An 18,578-nucleotide genomic window follows, 5' to 3' on the forward strand; every position below is an offset into this window, starting at 1 on the left:
TTTTGTGTTGAGGTATTATAAAATATTAGACATAGTGTCGATTTATATGCATATTTGTATTCATATCTATCCCACCATGACTTTTCACGTGCTGACATTATAAAACAATATGAAGACGAAGCAAATCAAAATAAAAAGATACATTACAAATATTTTAGATTTCACTTTTCAACAATATATATCCAGTTTACAAAAACCCTTATTTTACAGAATTTTGAAGAAACTTACAACTGGGTATTTCTTCAAGTTTTCCAACAGTGCTTCAACACACATCTGCAAGCAACCTTTGCTGGAGAGGCGGCATGAGGCAAGCATCTTATGTAGTCCTTCCCTCACATCAATGGAGAAATCCTACAAAGAAAAATAAAATTATGTAGTGTAGTTAAAATGTAAACAAATTACAATACACCAGATGTGGCACACAGTGTTATTGTTAGGGGGTGCCTACAAATTATGTACAGTGCCAACCAGTTCCTGTTGTCAGACTGGTTATGCCGAGTGTAAGACATAAGTAAAGATGATAGTCATAAAGTACTTACTTATTGGTGGACTGAACTTAAACACTCTAAAACTACAGTCTATATTGAAATTCGGTTAGATTAGCCAGCAATCAACTGCTGTGTGAAGTTAAACTATTTTCAGAACTTTACATCAATGTCACGGCTTTCCTGCAAGCAAAAGCTGAACGTACTTTTCTGTAGATTATTTTAATAAATGGTTGTCTTTGTTACTCCTGTTTATCACAGTTATTCTGCCACATCTACATCGATACTCTGCAAGCCACCATACGGTGCGCGCCAGAGGGTACCTTGTACCACTATTGGTAATTTCCTTTCCTGTTCCAGCTGCAAATAGAGCGAGAGAAAGAGGACCCTCTATATGCCTTCATACGAGCCTTAATTTCTCGTATCTTATCTTAATGGTCATTACACACAATGTATGTTGGTGGCAGTAGAATAATTTGGCAGTCAGCTTCAAATGCCGGTCCTCTAAATTTTCCCACTAGTATTCCAGTTCCCAAAGCATCTCGGTAACACTTACATGCTGTTAGAACCTAACGGTAACAAATCTAGCAGCCTGCCTCTGAAGCAAATCTAGCAGCCTGCCTCTGAAAATACTTCAATGTCTTCCTTCAATCCAACCTGATATGGATCGCAAACATTCAAGCAGTATTCACAAATAGGTCGCACCAAGGTCCTTTTTGTCTAAGTCATCTTGTATCTTCCTACAGTCACTCAACTTTGACACTTGACTGTACACCACAGCACCATCAGTGAACTACCACAGATTGCTGCCCACCCTGTTCACCAATCATTTATGTATATAGATAACAACAGTGGTCCTATCACACTTCCCTTGGGCACTCCTGACAATACCCTTGTCTCTGATGAACACTCGCCATTGAGGACAACATACAGGGTTCTATTACTTAAGAAGTCTGCGAACTGCTCGCATATATGTGAACTTATTCCATATGCTCATACCTTCATCAACATCCTGTAATGGGGCATTTCTGGAAATTTAGAAATGTGGAATCTGCCTGCTGCCCTTTATTCATAGATCGCAGTATATTACGTGAAAAAAAGGCAACCCGAGTTTCGCATGAGTGATGATTTCTGAAACCGTGCTGATTCATGGATATAAGCTTCTCAATCTCAAGAAAATTTATTATATTCAAACTGAGAATATGTTCAAGGATCTGCAGCAAAACAAAGTTAGGGATACTGGTCTGTAATTTTGTGGGTCCGTTCTTTTACCTTCGTATATACTGGAGTTGCCTGCACTTGTCTCCAATCGCTTGGGACTTTGTGTTGGGCAAGAGATTCACAATAAATGCAAGCTAGGTAAGGGGCTAATCCCATAAAGTACTCTTTGTAACACCAAACTGGGGTACCCTCTGGACCTGGTGACTTATTTGCTTTCAAATCTTTCAATTGTTTCTCTATGCCAGAGATGTTTATTACTGTGTCATCCACATGGGAGTCTGTCCGATGGTAAAATGATGGTAAGTTTGTACAAATCCCCTGCATGAACTATTTCTTGAACACAAAATTTTAAACTTCAGCTTTTGTTTTGCTATCTTCAACTGTCACACCAGACTGGTCAACAAGGGACTGAATGGAAGCCTTAGACCTACTTAGTGATTTTACACAGGACCAGAGCTTTCTTGGGTTCTCAGCCAGATCTTTTGTTATGGTATGATAGTGATAGTTGTACGATTCATGCATAGATCTTTTCACAGATGCATGAATTTCTACTAACCATTGCTTGTCATCATTTGTGCATTCTGTTTCAGAAATACAGCTCTGTGACGTAATGGTAAGCATGTAGTAGGCCACTTTCCTACAGCCATGGAACTCCACAGCTGGTGGTTCACTTCTTGTTACCTTTAATTTGGGTGCCTAATTTACTGATAAACACAACAACAGGACACCAAAATAATATAAGTCTAGGAATTTTACAAAAGACAAAAGAAGAGTGCTATTTATAAGTTGCTGAAAGTAGAATACTGTGAGCAAGGTAAACAGAATCACAGAAAAGTGTCATACTCATACTTTTGGACATGGTATTCTGTGTTCTTTCACTGGAAGATGAAAAACAAAACGATAGGTGAAAAAAAATATTAAAAAGGATGTACAAATGGTGCAGGAGATAAAAAAATTCACTAAACTTTTTTCAAGACTTCTCTTGAGCCTCCATTTGTTTTCACCATCAGATGATTGATTTAGTCATCCCGGGTACCACCAAACTATCTTACCAAGTTAATTTATTCAAATAATCTACACTGTGAGTCCCTACTTTCAGCTGTTCTGGTTTCCTTTTTACAGGGTGGATGCAGATAATTCACTGTACAAAACTACAAAATTACAAAGAGAGAGAATGGCTGATCAGTACTTCAGTATGAAACTCCCTGGCAGATTAAAACTGTGTGCCCGACCGAGACTCGAACTCGGGACCTTTGCCTTTCGCGGGCAAGTGCTCTACCAACTGAGCTACCGAAGCACGACTCACGCCCGGTACTCACAGCTTTACTTCTGCCAGTATCTCATCTCCTACCTTCCAAACTTTACAGAAGCTCTCCTGCGAACCTTGCAGAACTAGCACTCCTGAAAGAAAGGATATAGCGGAGACATGGCTTAGCCACAGCCTGGGGGATGTTTCCAGAATGAGATTTTCACTCTGCAGCGGAGTGTGCGCTGATATGAAACTTCCTGGCAGATTAAAACTGTGTGCCCGACCGAGACTCGAACTCAGGACCTTTGCCTTTCGCGGGCAAGTGCTCTACCAACTGAGCTACCGAAGCACGACTCACGCCCGGTACTCACCGCTTTACTTCTGCCAGTATCTCGTCTCCTACCTTCCAAACTTTACAGAAGCTCTCCTGGAGAGATACTGGCAGAAGTAAAGCTGTGAGTACCGGGCGTGAGTCGTGCTTCGGTAGCTCAGTTGGTAGAGCACTTGCCCGCGAAAGGCAAAGGTCCCGAGTTCGAGTCTCGGTCGGGCACACAGTTTTAATCTGCCAGGAAGTTTCATATCAGCGCACACTCCGCTGCAGAGTGAAAATCTCATTCTGGAAACATCCCCCAGGCTGTGGCTAAGCCATGTCTCCGCTATATCCTTTCTTTCAGGAGTGCTAGTTCTGCTAGGTTCGCAGGAGAGCTTCTGTAAAGTTTGGAAGGTAGGAGACGAGATACTGGCAGAAGTAAAGCGGTGAGTACCGGGCGTGAGTCGTGCTTCGGTAGCTCAGTTGGTAGAGCACTTGCCCGCGAAAGGCAAAGGTCCCGAGTTCGAGTCTCGGTCGGGCACACAGTTTTAATCTGCCAGGAAGTTTCATATCAGCGCACACTCCGCTGCAGAGTGAAAATCTCATTCTGGAAACATCCCCCAGGCTGTGGCTAAGCCATGTCTCCGCTATATCCTTTCTTTCAGGAGTGCTAGTTCTGCAAGGTTCGCAGGAGAGCTTCTGTAAAGTTTGGAAGGTAGGAGACGAGATACTGGCAGAAGTAAAGCTGTGAGTACCGGGCGTGAGTCGTGCTTCGGTAGCTCAGTTGGTAGAGCACTTGCCCGCGAAAGGCAAAGGTCCCGAGTTCGAGTCTCGGTCGGGCACACAGTTTTAATCTGCCAGGAAGTTTCATATCAGCGCACACTCCGCTGCAGAGTGAAAATCTCATTCTGAGTACTTCAGTAGTTACCTCTAGGACAAAAATTGAAGCACTGTCAATACACACTTTAAAAGTAAAAACATTAATCCTAGCTTTACGATAATATTATTTCCTGCTTCAGAGAGTTGGTCCCTTATCCTCATAAGCAATGGCCCCCTTATACTGCAGTCCTATCTTTCTTTCCTCTCTGACGGAGGAACTAACAGTTTCAAAAGCTAGGGTCCGTGTTTCCACTAATAAATTGTATCTCTATGTCACCTTATTCTAGGGGATAGGTTAGGGATAGGTTAGGAGCACACATGTCACCTGAAGTACCATACAATTGAAAGACTTGTCTGATATGGCTCAATTTCCCTCTTTCGGGACTCCACCCAATCATGCCATATGAATATACCGGGTGATCAAAAAGTCAGTATAAATTTGAAAACTTAATAAACCATGGAATAATGTAGATAGAGAGGTAAAAATTGACACACATGCTTGGAATGACATGGAGTTATATTTGGGGGGGGGGGGAGGGGGGGGGGAAGTTCACAAAATGTCCGACAGATGGCGCTGGACAGCAAAACTGATACTGATACCGTGACGGGTGAGAGGTACACCGATATATTACAGAATCGCATCATCCCCAGCCTGGCTGATAGTGCCGTTCACAACATTATTCCTCGACTACAGCTATTGTTGAGGAATGATGGTGGACATATTGAGCATTTCCTGTAAAGAACATCATCTTTGCTTTGTCTTACTTTGTTATGCTAATTATTGCTATTCTGATCAGATGAAGTGCCATCTGTCGGACATTTTTTGAACTTTTCTATTTTTTTTTTTGGTTCTAATAAAACACCATGTCATTCCAAGCATGTGTGTCAATTTGTACCTCTCTATCTACATTATTCCGTGATTTATTCAGTTTTCAAATTTATACTGACTTTTTGATCACCCGGTATATTTTTAAATTTGTAATTTTAAATGCTATCTTTATTCAATGCATCTGTTGTCTTTAATATTGTAAAATAACAGCCGACTAAATCGATCAACTCATCGAGGTTAAAGTAACTGTATTATAGATGTGAATGTGGTCAAATTAAATCAGATTATGCTGAGGGAATTAGATGAGGAAATGATACACTTAAAGTAGTAGATGGGTTTCACTATTTGGGCAGCAAAATAACTGATGATGGCCGAGGTAGAGAGGATATAAAATGTAGACTGGCAATGGCACAAAAGCATTTCTAAAGAAGAGAAAATTGTTAATATCAAATATAGATTTAAGTGCTAGGTAAAAGTATTTTGTATGGAGTGTAGCCATGTATGGAAGTGAAACATGGACGATGCACAGTTTGGACGAGAAGAGAATAGAAGCTTTTCAAATGTGGTGTTACGGAAGAATGCTGAAGATGGGTAGATCACATAACTAATGAGGAGGTACTGACTGGAATTGGGGAGAAAAAGACATTTATGGCCCAACCTGACTACAAGAAGGGATCGGTTGATAGGACTCATTCTGAGAAATCAAGGGATAACCAATTTAGTACTAGAGGGAAGTGTGGGGGGTAAAAATCATAGAGGGAGTGCAAGAGTTGAATACAGTACGCAGATTCAGGAGGATGCAGGTTGTAGTAGCTATTCAGAGTTGAAGAGGCTTGCACAGGATAGAGTAGCGTGGAGAGCTGCATCAAAGCAGTCTTCGGACCAAAGACCATAACAGCAGGTGTGAAATATGTCTTTGTGGATGTGAATGATGTGGATACACAAAGGAGGATGAACTTGTGATACTATAAGCTGAAGTAGTAACAGCGAACAACATCTACACCAAAAACATGATTGTACAAATGCAGAAAATGATTTGATGTGATCCAATATTAAAGCTAAGAAATGTATCAAAGTAGGCCTATCTGTATAAGCACCCTGCTCCTTTCCTTTGTATTAAACCTGAGATCAAGACAGTTTTTTACAAGGACTAACATATTCCTTATCATCCTGGGTAGCCAGAAAATAGATCAAATGCCCTGTCCTGTGCATCATCCTTTCTCAATTCAGTCATCCAGGAAGATGGTGAGATCTGACTTTGCAACAACAACTTTTTATTAAGATAGTGGCTATGCCTCTACTGTTTCATGGTAGCATGCATCTGTTACTACAGAGAAATATGCCAAGTATTTGCTTACTAACGAAACCAGTGGCACTATGCATTTCTCCATCACAGATACTGAAATAATCTCTGGTAGCATAAGTAACTTCTGTGACTGCTGAATGATATTTCAATGTAATTCAGCCACTTATAAAATACAAAATACAATCACAGCATCTGTTATGATGTTACTGATGATGAAAATGGAGGAAGTTGCAGAAAGCTTAAATGGTCACTCATATAGGACATCTCAAAAAACTAATAAAATACACTACTGCTGCTCACTATATAGAGGAGACCTTAAGTCACAGACAGGTACAATGGAAAGACTGCTACACATTTTAGCTTTCAGTCAAAAGGCCTACCTCTCAAGAAGAAAATACACACACATTCACAACCCACCACTCAACATCTCCTCTGTATGATGAGTAGCAATCTATCCTTTTTATCAAACTATGTCAATCCAAAAATTATGTTCCAATTTAGTAACATCTTCACTGGATACAACTCATGATAAACGGCATTATCCACAACATTAGTAAAAAGCTACTCAAGTGCTGGTTGAGGACAAGGAAAATGCACGAAGTGTTTATTACTTGCAGGAAAGAAAATGATAGTTAATACAGCGTGGCAATTAATTAATGACCACATTTACATTGAACATTATATATGGTACCAATTTGTTTTTCTTTATCTGTTTCCTTTCAGATGGAAAAAAAAGACCAATATTTGCAAAATTTAGTGGTGTAACATGGAAATTTGGGGCACACAACAGTGAGGACCAATAGTGGAATTTTATTTCAAGCAATTTTTCAGTTATTATTACTCAAAGAAGATTTCCCATTACATTTGGTGGGTGTGTGTATGTCCTTCTCACAAGTCAGTTCTGGGATATGTTGAATCTCACAGAACCAGTGACAGTTTAACTGATGCTAAACCTAATAAGTAAGCATTGATCTGTATGCAATGAAGAAACCGTTGAAAGTGTAAGAGTAGTAACCACAAACAGCGGAAAGAAACATGCAAGAAGTTTATTACAAGAAATTGGTTCAACACAGACACAGTGTGCAACATCTTGAGACAAGATCTGAACTTGTATCCTTACAAACTTCAGGTATCTCACAAGTTGAAATAGCTGATTTTCAAAGTTGTTTTTATGCAACAATACAATTAGCTTAAACTTAGACAATCAGAATTTTGGAGAGCGGCTCATAATATGTGATGAAGTAAACCTCCATTCACCCAGTTACATGAATTAAACAAATGTGAAGTTATGGACTGGACAAAAATGTGAGATTCATGAAAGCCCTCTATGTAGTGTAAGAGTATGATGTGCATTATCAAGATCATGGACAAAAGACCCATATTCTTTTTTTAAAAAAATGAAAATGGTGTTACTGTAATTGTTCATGGCAAACACAACAGATAAATGCTTAGATATTGTTTTACTCTTGAGTTACAACACTGAAACCCCAGTTTTGGGGACAGCAAGACAGTTGAACAAGGAAATTATTGCAACAGACATTTCCTTATCAAGTTATTTCAAGGTTTGGTGACAATGAATGGCCTACCCATACCCCAGAGTTAACTGCTCCGAACTTCTTTTTATGGGGTTACTTAAAGTATATTTCAATAAACCAAACAACACAGAAGACCTAAAGGGAGCCATTAGAAATGCAATTCAATTGATATCAAATAATACACTTCCACAAATTATGAACAAAGTATTAGTTCTGTCAGGAATATATATGATTCATGGAGGATATCTAATGCTGTAATTTTAAAAAAATAGGCAATTTTTGTTAGTTTCCTATATTTTTACCTATTACTTCAATCTGAAGTTGAAAGTTTGACACAAATAAAATACACTAAATATAAATGTTATTAATTAATTGTCACCCTGTATTAATATATGAAGAAAAAAGCAAGGAGGCATAACATCAGCCAGTGTGAACAGAATAGCAGAAATAAAACACGAAGAACATAACAATGGCCTTGTTTTAGAAAACGAATGTTAGATTTATAAACTTATTTCTGGCCAAACTGACCAGGTGTGACTGACTCTTCAAATGCTGCAGACCTCTTTGTAATGTTATGGTTATTCAACAAAAAATCTAAATGAACCAAAACAATATATCATCTTTTGCAGTTCAATTGACTTTATTTGTACATTACCTTAAGAGCACCAAGAATTGTCTCCAGCTGATCTTCCCGTAGTATAATGTGTCTGCTAATCTTTGTAAGACTATCTATAGCTTTAAGCCGAACTTCTTCAATCTCATCATTAAACATGTCCACAAGAAAGTCCAAAGACATTAGTGCAAACTGTGGATTGTTCATTGCCAATGAACACAGTGACTCCACGGATGCATTTCTTACTTCTGTGGAAATAAGAAAATAGTAATCTTTAAAGTGTGAAGAAAATAAGCATGAAATCATCATTACAGTGATGAAACAAGTTAATTTAATTGCTTATTAAAATCACTGTTGTTATTTTAAAATAATAAAAAAACCATTATGTCAATGATTCTAAACAGCTGATCTCAATATAAATTTCCGCTACATTAATAAATTTGACATTTGATTTTACATTACAACTCTCTCCCTTCTGCTTCCCTATCACATTCCAATTTAGATGCAGAACATTACAACAAAACAAAAACAAAAACGGAAAAGGAGATCACTTCAAATATCATCACCTGAATGGGTCATTTAATACTTATCATCATCAACAACCACAGCTGCAAAAAGGTTGCCTCGTGACTTCTTTGTTCATTATGGTCTGCATCCATGTTGCTCCTGTATAAATTCCCATATTGATGATTCATACTGTTAAAACTGAAAGCACTAATCCTAGCTTTCAGAACTATTAGTTCCTTTCCCAGAGAGGAAAAGAAGGATAGGTTGGGAATTGTAAGAATCGAGTCTAGGTCACTCAAACCTTAGAATAAGAAGCATTCTGTCTCATAATTTTGTGGTGTATTTTCCTTTTAACAGAATTATATTGCCACCACTGACCTCGTCGACGTGGGGGGACTGGGTCGACAAATGATACCTCAGGTGGCACCACAACAGAGGAGTATCTGTGGAGACGTCAGGCTGAGGTTGCCTGAAGAGGGGCAGCAGCCTTTTTAGCAGCTGCAGGGCAAGAATCTGGATGAGTGACTGATTTGACCTTGTAACATTAGCCAACATGGCTTTTCTGTGCTGGAACTGCAAACGACTGAAAGCAAGGAGAAACTTCAGCATTTATTTCTTCCAAAGGGTATTTAGTCTACCTGTATGTTTTAGTGATGACAGCATCCTGTTGGGTAAAATATTCCAAAGATAAAATAGCCCCCATTTCGTTCTCTGGGTGGGGACCACTCAGGAGGGCATCAAGTGCAAAATGCCTAGAGGAATGAGTAGAGGACAAATGTGAGGCTGCAGAAACATGCAGGAGAAAAATAGATTCCACATACAGGAAAATTAAAGTGACCTTTGGGGAAAAGAGAAGAGCTGCAGAAATATCAGCAGTTCAGATGGCAAGACAGTATTCAGTAAAGAAAGGAACACTGAAAGGAATATATACAAGCTATCTATAAAAGGAACTTGGCAATGATACTATACAAAGAGGAGAGGAAGTAGGTGAAGATTACACGAGAGACACAAGGATGCTAGAATTTGACAACACATTGAAGAATCTAAGTGGAAACTAGACCCCTGGATTAGAAGATATTTCCACAGATTTATTGAGATCTTTGGGACAGTCAGTCATGACGGAATTATTTCACCTGGTAAGCAAGAGGCCAACGGTCTTGCTGCAGTGGTAACACCGGTTCCCATCAGATCACTGAAGTTAAGCACTGTTGGGCTGGACTAGCACTTGGATGGATGACCATCTGGTCTGCCGAGCGCAGTTGGCAAGCGGGGTGCACTCAGCCCTTGTGAGGCAAACTGAGCGGCTACTTGATTGAGACGTGGCGGCTACGGTCTCGTAAACTGACATACAGACAGGAGAGTGGTGTGCTGACCACAGGCCCCTCCATATCCGCATCCAGTGACGCCTGCGGGCTGAGGATGACACGGCGGCCGGTCAGTACCATTGGGCCTTCCAAGGCCTGTTCGGACGGAATTGGTGTGCAAGACATATGGGACATGCAAAAAACCCTCAGACTTCAGGCAGAATGTAATGATTCCAGTTCTAAAGAGGGTAGGCTGCAGTAGGTGTGAATACTACTGACTCTTCAGTTTAATACATACTGCTTGCAAAAGATTGACACACATTATTTAAAGAAGAATGACACAAACTTGTAGAAGTGGTACTCAAGGAAAGATCACTTTAGCTTTCAAAGAAATATAAAAACACACGAGGCAATAATGACATTATGATTTATCTTAGAAGACAAAATAATGAAAGGCAAACCTTTGTTTATAGCACTTATACATTTAGAGAAAGCTTTTCACTATATTGATTGGAATGCACTGAAATTATGAAGGTAGCAGAGATAAAATACAGGGAACGAAAGGCTATTTTCAACTTGTACAAAAACCACACAGCAGTTATAACAGTCGAGGGGCATGAAGGGGAAGTAGTTGTTGAGACGGAGTGAGGCAGGGTTGTTGCCTATTCAATCTGTACACTGAGCAAGCAGTGAAGGAAACAAAAGAAAAATTTGCAGCAGGGATTAAAGTTCAGGGAGAAGAAATAAAAACTTTGTGATTTGTTGATGACACTATAGTTCTGTCAGAGACCACAAAGGATTTGGAAGGACAGTTGAACAGAATGGACAGTGTCTTGGAAGGGCAACATAAGATGAACACCAACAAAAGCACAACAGGGGTACTGAAACGTAGCTGAATTAAATCAGATCACACTGAGGGAATTAGATTAGGAAACGAGACACTTAAAGTAGTAGATGAGTTTTACTATTGGGGCAGCAATATGAATGATGATGGCCAAAGTGGAGAGGATATAAAATGCACACTGGTAACAGCATGAAAAGCATTTCTGAGAAAGAGGAATTTGCTAACATCAAACATAAATTTAAATATTATAAAGTGTTTTCTGGAAGTATTTGTCTGGAGTATAGCCTTGTATGGAAGTGATCATGGATAATAATCAGTTCAGACAAGAAGAGAATAGAAGCTTTTGAAAATGTGGTTCTACAGAAGAATGCTGACGATTAGATGGATAAATGTAACAAATGATGTGGTAGTGAATCAAATTGGAGAGAAAAGAAATGTATTGCTCAACTTGATTAAAAGAAGGGATAGATTAATGAGACACATTCTGAGACATAAAGGAATTGCCAATTTGGTAATGGGAGAGTGGGGGTAAAAATCAGAGAGAGCCCACGCAAATTCAGATGTATGTATGTTGTGGTAGTTATGAAGAGATTAAGAGGCTTGCACACTAACTCAGTGAACTGCATCAAGCCCATCTTCGAAGTGAAGACAACAACTACCACCACCACCAACAACAAAAACTATATTTAATCCATGTCTCTTATAAGTCAGCTGCCCTTCTGTAGGAAACCAGATATTATTTTCATCGAGTTTTAAATTAACTACTTTCCAACTCCCCTCGCCAGATTTTTTTACATTCTCTTCAAACTTTTGGTTTCCTCTCACTGTGTTCTATAAAACTTGTACAACTCCGCCAGCACTAATTTCCATAGGCAGCATGAGAGCTGTCAATGTTTTGTGGTGTGTGAAAGATAAAATTTTGTGTTGATTTATTTGTTCCATATTTTGCTACCTTTTACCTACCTTGATACTCATCTTCAAGTCCATGAACAAATGCCCCACATGAACCACTATTAACAAGGCTCACTGATTCTGCATCAACCAGTTCACGTGGGGCATCATCTGCCCAGTTGCGGCCACTAGACCACTCTCCAGAAGTTATTGATTCCCAAGCACGTTCATGGGCTGACCGTTTCCGCTGCAACATAACAGTGACACCTTTTGCATTTTACGTTCCTGCACATACGTAATACTGATGGTTAGAACCAAACATCATGAGCAATAATTATACAGAATACTCTTATTTCTTCATTTCAAATGGACATCATTAATTTATCGTGTCACTCAATAAATGAATAGTTCCTGTCTTCGTTACAATCACGAAAAGATTTTCCTCCATTCATCTTCCCATCTGACATTAACTACTTACAATTGCAGCCAAAACATGTATGTTGGACTGCTTTCATTATAAACAATGCTGATTTAACAGCGTGAGTAGCGAGCCCCTGTGTAAATTAGAAGGTGGTTCATGCCAAAAGAGTTGTAGGAAAGGGGTCTGCTGACACACTGTCATAGACAGACAGGAGGAGGATGGGGAGTGGGAGGGTGGGTAGCAGAAACCATCAATGTTTCCAGAAAAAATTTTACTCTTCAGCAGAGTGCTTGGTATTTTGGAATATCCTGCCAGTTAAAACTGTGTATCAGACCAGCACTCGAACCTTGCCTCTCTGACTGAGTTATTCAAGCATGACAGGGCCTAACAGGTTCACTTCTGCCAGCACCTCTCTCCTATTGTCCAAATTTAACAGAATCTCTCCTGCAAACATTGCTGGAATAGCACTCCTAAACCTAACTAACCTAAGGACATCACAAGCATGCATGCCTGAGGCAGGATTCGAACCTGCAACCGTAGCAGCAGCGCGTTTCCAGACTGAAGCGCCTAGAGCCACTCGGCCACAGTGGCTGGCACAGCTTTAATTTTCCAGGATTCAATGCCATTTGCATTTTCTCTATTGGGCAAACAATTTCTGCAGCTGGGAAGCACTTTTTATTTAGTTGCATGTACTTTATGGCTATTTCTTAGAATGACTGACTCATGGTACATTTTGTGTTTCCATGAGAATTAGTGTAAAATGGAATCATAAATTAGGCTAGTAATCTGAAAACAGATTGTTTCACATAATACAGTTCATGATATTTCACACCTATCAATTACAGCAACAAACACAAATTTTGTTACTGCACTAGAAGGAATCATGCTGAACTTTATATAGGGTGTTTCTAACATTTCTTCCACCAACTCTTAGGACACAGAAGAAGGTGAGCTGATAATGGTTTGAATAGAATCCCATGTGAAAAGAGATACTGTTCACATGTCACAAGAACCACAGGGAAAGATTATAATTTAACACCATGTTGTCAATGAGGTATCAGAGATGCAGCACAAGCTTGGATTAGGGAAGAACCGTTGATGTGCCCTTTCAACGGAATCATATCATTATCTGCTTTAAGGAATTCTGGGAAATCACGGAAACAGTCTTACCATTCCACCACCTTGCTCAGTGCATGGAGACAGAAATGAGTGATTTAGATAAAAAGTACACATAATAAATCTTTATTCAGGTAAGCAAATATGCATTTAGGATGGGTCACTAATGGTAGATCAAAATGGAGGGAACTTGGTTCTGACACAAATCGATGCTTTGCCTAGAAACAGTGAAGAGGTTGAGAAATCTGCAAACTGGGGGAAAATGGACAGAGACAGAGAATCCAAAGATAAATATAGTTGAAAAAGATGAATTCAGCATGGGGAGGGGAGGCATTAAGTGGAGCTATAAAATATAGACTTGACGAGGGTAAAAATTCTAGGAGATAAAACAAAAATGGACTCTGGACTTGTGCATACGAAAGAGATGTGAGGAAAGTATGGCAGTAGCAATGTGAGGCATGTCACTAGTCAGTAAATGAAAACAAATTTTGGATTAAAAAAAGTGTTCAAATGTATGTGAAATCTTATGGAACTTAACTGCTAAGGTCATCAGTCCCTAAGCTTACGCACTACTTAACCTAAATTATCCTAAGGACAAACACACACACCCATGCCTGAGGGAGGACTCGAACCTCCGCCGGGACCAGCCGCACAGTCCATGACTGCAGCGCCTTAGACTGCTCGGCTAATCCCGCGTGGCAAATTTTGGATAATCAGTAACTGAAATTTAAGGACTGTCAAGTACAGAAATTACTGAAAATTCAGTGTGGCTTCAGTTGCCTGAAACTGTGTGTGTGTGTGTGTGTGTGTGTGTGTGTGTGTGTGTGTGTGTGACTTATTTTTGACAAAGGCCTTACTGCCCGAAAGCTTTATTTGTGAGTCTTTTTGTTGTGCCTATCTGCAACTTAGCATCACTGCTACATAGTAAGTAGACCTTTCATTTCCATAATATTGTTATATTCCATCCTGGATTTTCCGTTGTTTGAAAATTCAGACAAATATTCAGGGCACTACTGGTATGTTTTCTTTCCTTGAACAAAATGTCATCCAAATGAGTGTGTTTCATTTGTATCATTGTGTTTACAGACATTTTATTTGAATGATTGGTGTTAATTTTTATGCCAAAGTTCCTTCGCATTATCTTTCTGAAATCTGAAAAAAATTAAACAGAAAGTAAAGGCATATAGACTTACCCTCATATTTGACATGAGTTTCTTGTCTAGTGTCTGCTGAAGGAAGCGAGGGCTGATTGATGTCATTGAACCCAGCAGACGAGCTGCCTGTGTACGAACACGCATTGATAAGTCATTAATCATGTGACATATTTTCCCAAATGCATCATCCACCAATCGAATCTCCTCATCGCTGTCTGGTAGTGTGACAAGGCTGTATTATTAGAGACAAAATTAGTGTATACATAAATTAGCGTCACTGCTATCACTGAACATGACTAGTGAGCTATACAGACAAACATGGTAAGTACACTTTGAATGACGAGCATTTTATGACTCCTTTCTTACTTGCTATGATACATTTATTGTAAATACTTATTTTTGTGAATCTCTTTTGCCACTATATCTCTTCTTTTATCCCCAGCAATAATTAAATCTCTTAATTACATCATATTCCATCCACAAAATTTATCTGTCATTCTCTTGTACCTAATTAATAAACAGGAATAAGTAGGTTGCAAAAAAACAGGCTACAGGTACGTATACTTATAGCAAACAGGCACTAGAACATGGTCTCAGGTGCATATAAAGTGTTTCTAATAAAGTTGTTCTTTAAGAAAGGAAAATATCAGAGAGTCAACTCAAAACCAAATTGTCACCTTTCAACCTAACCTAGGCCTTGCACTATGCTACAAATCAGTCGGTCACAACAACTTAAATTCCAAAGTGTAATATGGACACAAAAAAATATTGTCCGCATTCTGTTCTCTTACTGCTGGTGCATGTATGATGACACACACCTCACCATCGTTACATCATAGGACGAAGCTGACAACCGGTATCAATAGGTTCAGTTGAACTGACTTTTTCATTTGAGTCCCAATGATGCACCGTTACACAAGCTCCAGTGAAAATGAATCTCCAGACATTTGGGCATAAACTGTTTTTGGCAAATCTAAATAGCTGAAGAACACTTTTAGGAAATAAAGGGTGTTTTTAGTACTCTACCAATTACTCATTAGTCACAACAGCACTGACATAAACAGCTGCATGATTTTGCATACTTACTTTTCTGAATATGTTTGTCCCAGAACCCACACAATACGAAGTGCAACTTGTCGAACAATTTCATAGTCATCTTTGAGAGCCAAGCACACTTCTGAGTAGACAGAAGGATCTAATTTCAGACCACGCTCATGCAATCTTAGCTGCAAACAAAATAAAAGCAACACTTTTATTATAAATATTGCATCCTGCAGCGTATCATTTTCATTTGAACAAATCTGCTGATTAAGTATATGCAGGCAAGGTAAAAATGATCAATATTTATGACAGTATAAAAGTATATACTTCACAGACACAGATGCTGTCATGTGGCTAAATAGAACTAGACATATAAAATACAGTTAATAAACATAGCATTTTAGTATTAGTTGTAGCAATTTATTTGTCAAAGGATGGATCATATTACAATGTTTGGCAAATGGAACAACTAATTTGGCAAAAAAGGTAACACGGTATTTGGCAAAAAATAACTAAGACTCTGGCAAAGTAGTAACACTGAATATGGCAAAAAATAGCACCAAATCTAGCAAAAAATAGTAGTGATATGGCGAAAAATAACTGTCAAAAAATAACACAAATTTTGCAAGAAATAACAACAAATTTGAAAAAATAACACCAAATTTGAAAAAAAAAAAACACTAAATTTGGCAGAAAATAAAATCTAATTTGTCAAAAAATAGCTCCACATTTGGCAAAAAATAATGTCAAATTTGGCAAAAAAGAGAAAAAATATGCAGTTGAAAAATAAAATAACAAAACTGGCATAAAAAAACGTGTAATTGGCAAAAAAAAAAACAATGAAACTGGCAAAAGACACCGAAAGTGGGAAAAAAACCTTAGCAAACACAGTAACACCAAATTTAGCAAAAAAATGGAGGGCAACACCAAATCTTGCAAAGAAAAACACTGGATTCATCAAAAAGTAACACAGAATTTGACAAAAAAATAATACCAAATTTGGCCAAAAATAACAGTGAAATTGGCTACAAAATAAAATGATTTTCTCCTGTCCCAACTGATAGTACTGCAAAACAGACACAAAATTCATGAGGGTATTTTTGATCCAGCAGTGATTTTTTTCACCAGACGTGTTTCACTTTATTGAGATAAAGCATCATCAATGGTCTGTAATTAAGTTTATTTACATTTTGATTTGCTTTTTAGATCAAAAAACAGTTCGTGACGAATAGGTTGGTCTGTACTTATGGTGATTTTTCGACTGCTTTCTCGCTTACATCAGGGTATGCTGTCTGCTAGCACATCATTGTTTTTCTGTGTTAGACACCGATAATTTTCTTCTACTTTTTAGATGTTCTGCAGCACTATGCATTTCTCACAACACACTTTTATGCACACCACTGTATTCTGTTTGTTTTTGTACTTCAAGTATGTGTTGATGTTTGTGTTTTGTAGTCTTGTCAACATAACATGTCCACTACTTTGTCTTTGGCTTACAAATATTCTTTTTGAAATTAGATTATTGTATGTGTGTAATTCTATTGAAGTACTGTATTTGAATGCTCTGATGTGTTCTTTATATCTGTAATAACTTCAAGTTGAACAAATATATTTCAAGGAAGACACTATACATGAAAGTCATAGATCAAGTAAACAGAGTAAGACGTGTGTACACTTTAACAGTCAAATCATAACTGAGTCCAAGTCTAGCGGCCGCTGGCTGGCTGGCCGCTTAGGTGGCGCTGCTGTTGCATGGCTGGCAGGCAGCGCCGCATGTAGAGGACGTCCGTAACTGCGTGGCGGCACTTTGAAAGATCGGTGAGTCACAACACTTTTCACCCCTTTGAATTTTTTGCACAGGTCTTGATGGAGGTGGCCTGTAGATTACTAACGTCCATAGGTGTTGTTTGACTGGCCGTAAAGTCTTGAGGAGGAGGCTTCCCATATGGATGGAAGTGTCCCCGATGATAACAGGTCAAGATGACAGGAGATGTGGGGGTCGAATCTGCTGGGGGCCCGTGCACCAATCGGCCGTTGCTGCAAGTCCGGATGTTTTAACAGGAGACATGGGGGATGTGTCCGCGTCCGTAGGAGGAGGCGAGTAGAGTTGCTCCGACAGGTGATGGTCATCTGGTTCCTGCATGGGCATGTCTCCTGGTGGCATCAGTTCTTGTGCTGGCACCGTTATGATGGTGAGAGGACTGCGTTGTGAGTAATGAGAGATTCCAGTATCCCAAGCGTCAGGTAGAGCCGAAGGTGGTGTAGCGGCATCCAGAACAGGCGTTGCCGGCACACAAGGCCTAAGCTGGTCCGAACGATGCGCTGCAATACCCATGTCCGTCTGGATTTCATACAGGCTTTGGCCACGGAGTCGTAAGATGCAGGCAGGACTCCATTTTGGCCGCCTGCCATATCCACATACCCATACAAGGTAATCGGTGGTCAACTGGCCAAGCGAAGGCACCCATGGCCGTGAGGTGAAAGGCCGCAGAAGATGAAGTAGCGTGTGGGGCTGTCGGCCATGTAAGAGCTCAGCCAGGCTGTGGTCGCCCAAGGGGGTGAAACGGTAAGAAGCCAGAAATTGGAGAAGCACACCATCAGCAGAAGAAGTCAGGAGTTTCCTCATCTGAGCCTCAAATGTGCGGACCAGTCGTTCAGCCTCACTGTTTGATTGTGGATGGAATGGAGGGGCCGTGACATGCATGACCCAATGAAGGGCACAAAAATCCTCAAAATCGGAAGAAGCAAATTGTGGACCATTATCATTAACAAGAGTAGAGGGAAGGCCTTCCAAAGAGAAAATGCGAGCTAGAGCATTGGTGGTTGCCACGGTGGTAGGTGACATGCAACGGACAATGAAAGGAAAGTTAGAG

The 18,578-nt window shown here is 39.5% G+C and overlaps 1 protein-coding gene and 1 pseudogene across 1 annotated transcript in view; one reads left to right on the forward strand and one right to left on the reverse strand.

Moving 5' to 3' along the window:
* LOC126237447 (integrator complex subunit 4) overlaps nucleotides 1–18,578 on the reverse strand; it is a 113,392-nt gene that overhangs the window by 34,219 nt on the left and 60,595 nt on the right. Inside the window, exons 6-10 of the mRNA XM_049947576.1 lie at nucleotides 15,751–15,890; nucleotides 14,704–14,896; nucleotides 12,046–12,220; nucleotides 8,470–8,675; nucleotides 229–351 (exon numbers count right to left, since the gene is read on the reverse strand). Of these exons, the coding sequence (XP_049803533.1) occupies nucleotides 229–351; nucleotides 8,470–8,675; nucleotides 12,046–12,220; nucleotides 14,704–14,896; nucleotides 15,751–15,890 (837 nt within the window). The remainder of the gene's footprint in view (nucleotides 1–228; nucleotides 352–8,469; nucleotides 8,676–12,045; nucleotides 12,221–14,703; nucleotides 14,897–15,750; nucleotides 15,891–18,578) is intronic.
* LOC126237787 (5S ribosomal RNA) lies at nucleotides 10,082–10,199 on the forward strand (annotated as a pseudogene).

Source organism: Schistocerca nitens, chromosome 2 (genome assembly GCF_023898315.1).
Source record: "Schistocerca nitens isolate TAMUIC-IGC-003100 chromosome 2, iqSchNite1.1, whole genome shotgun sequence".
NCBI classification, from domain to species: Eukaryota; Metazoa; Arthropoda; class Insecta; order Orthoptera; family Acrididae; genus Schistocerca; species Schistocerca nitens.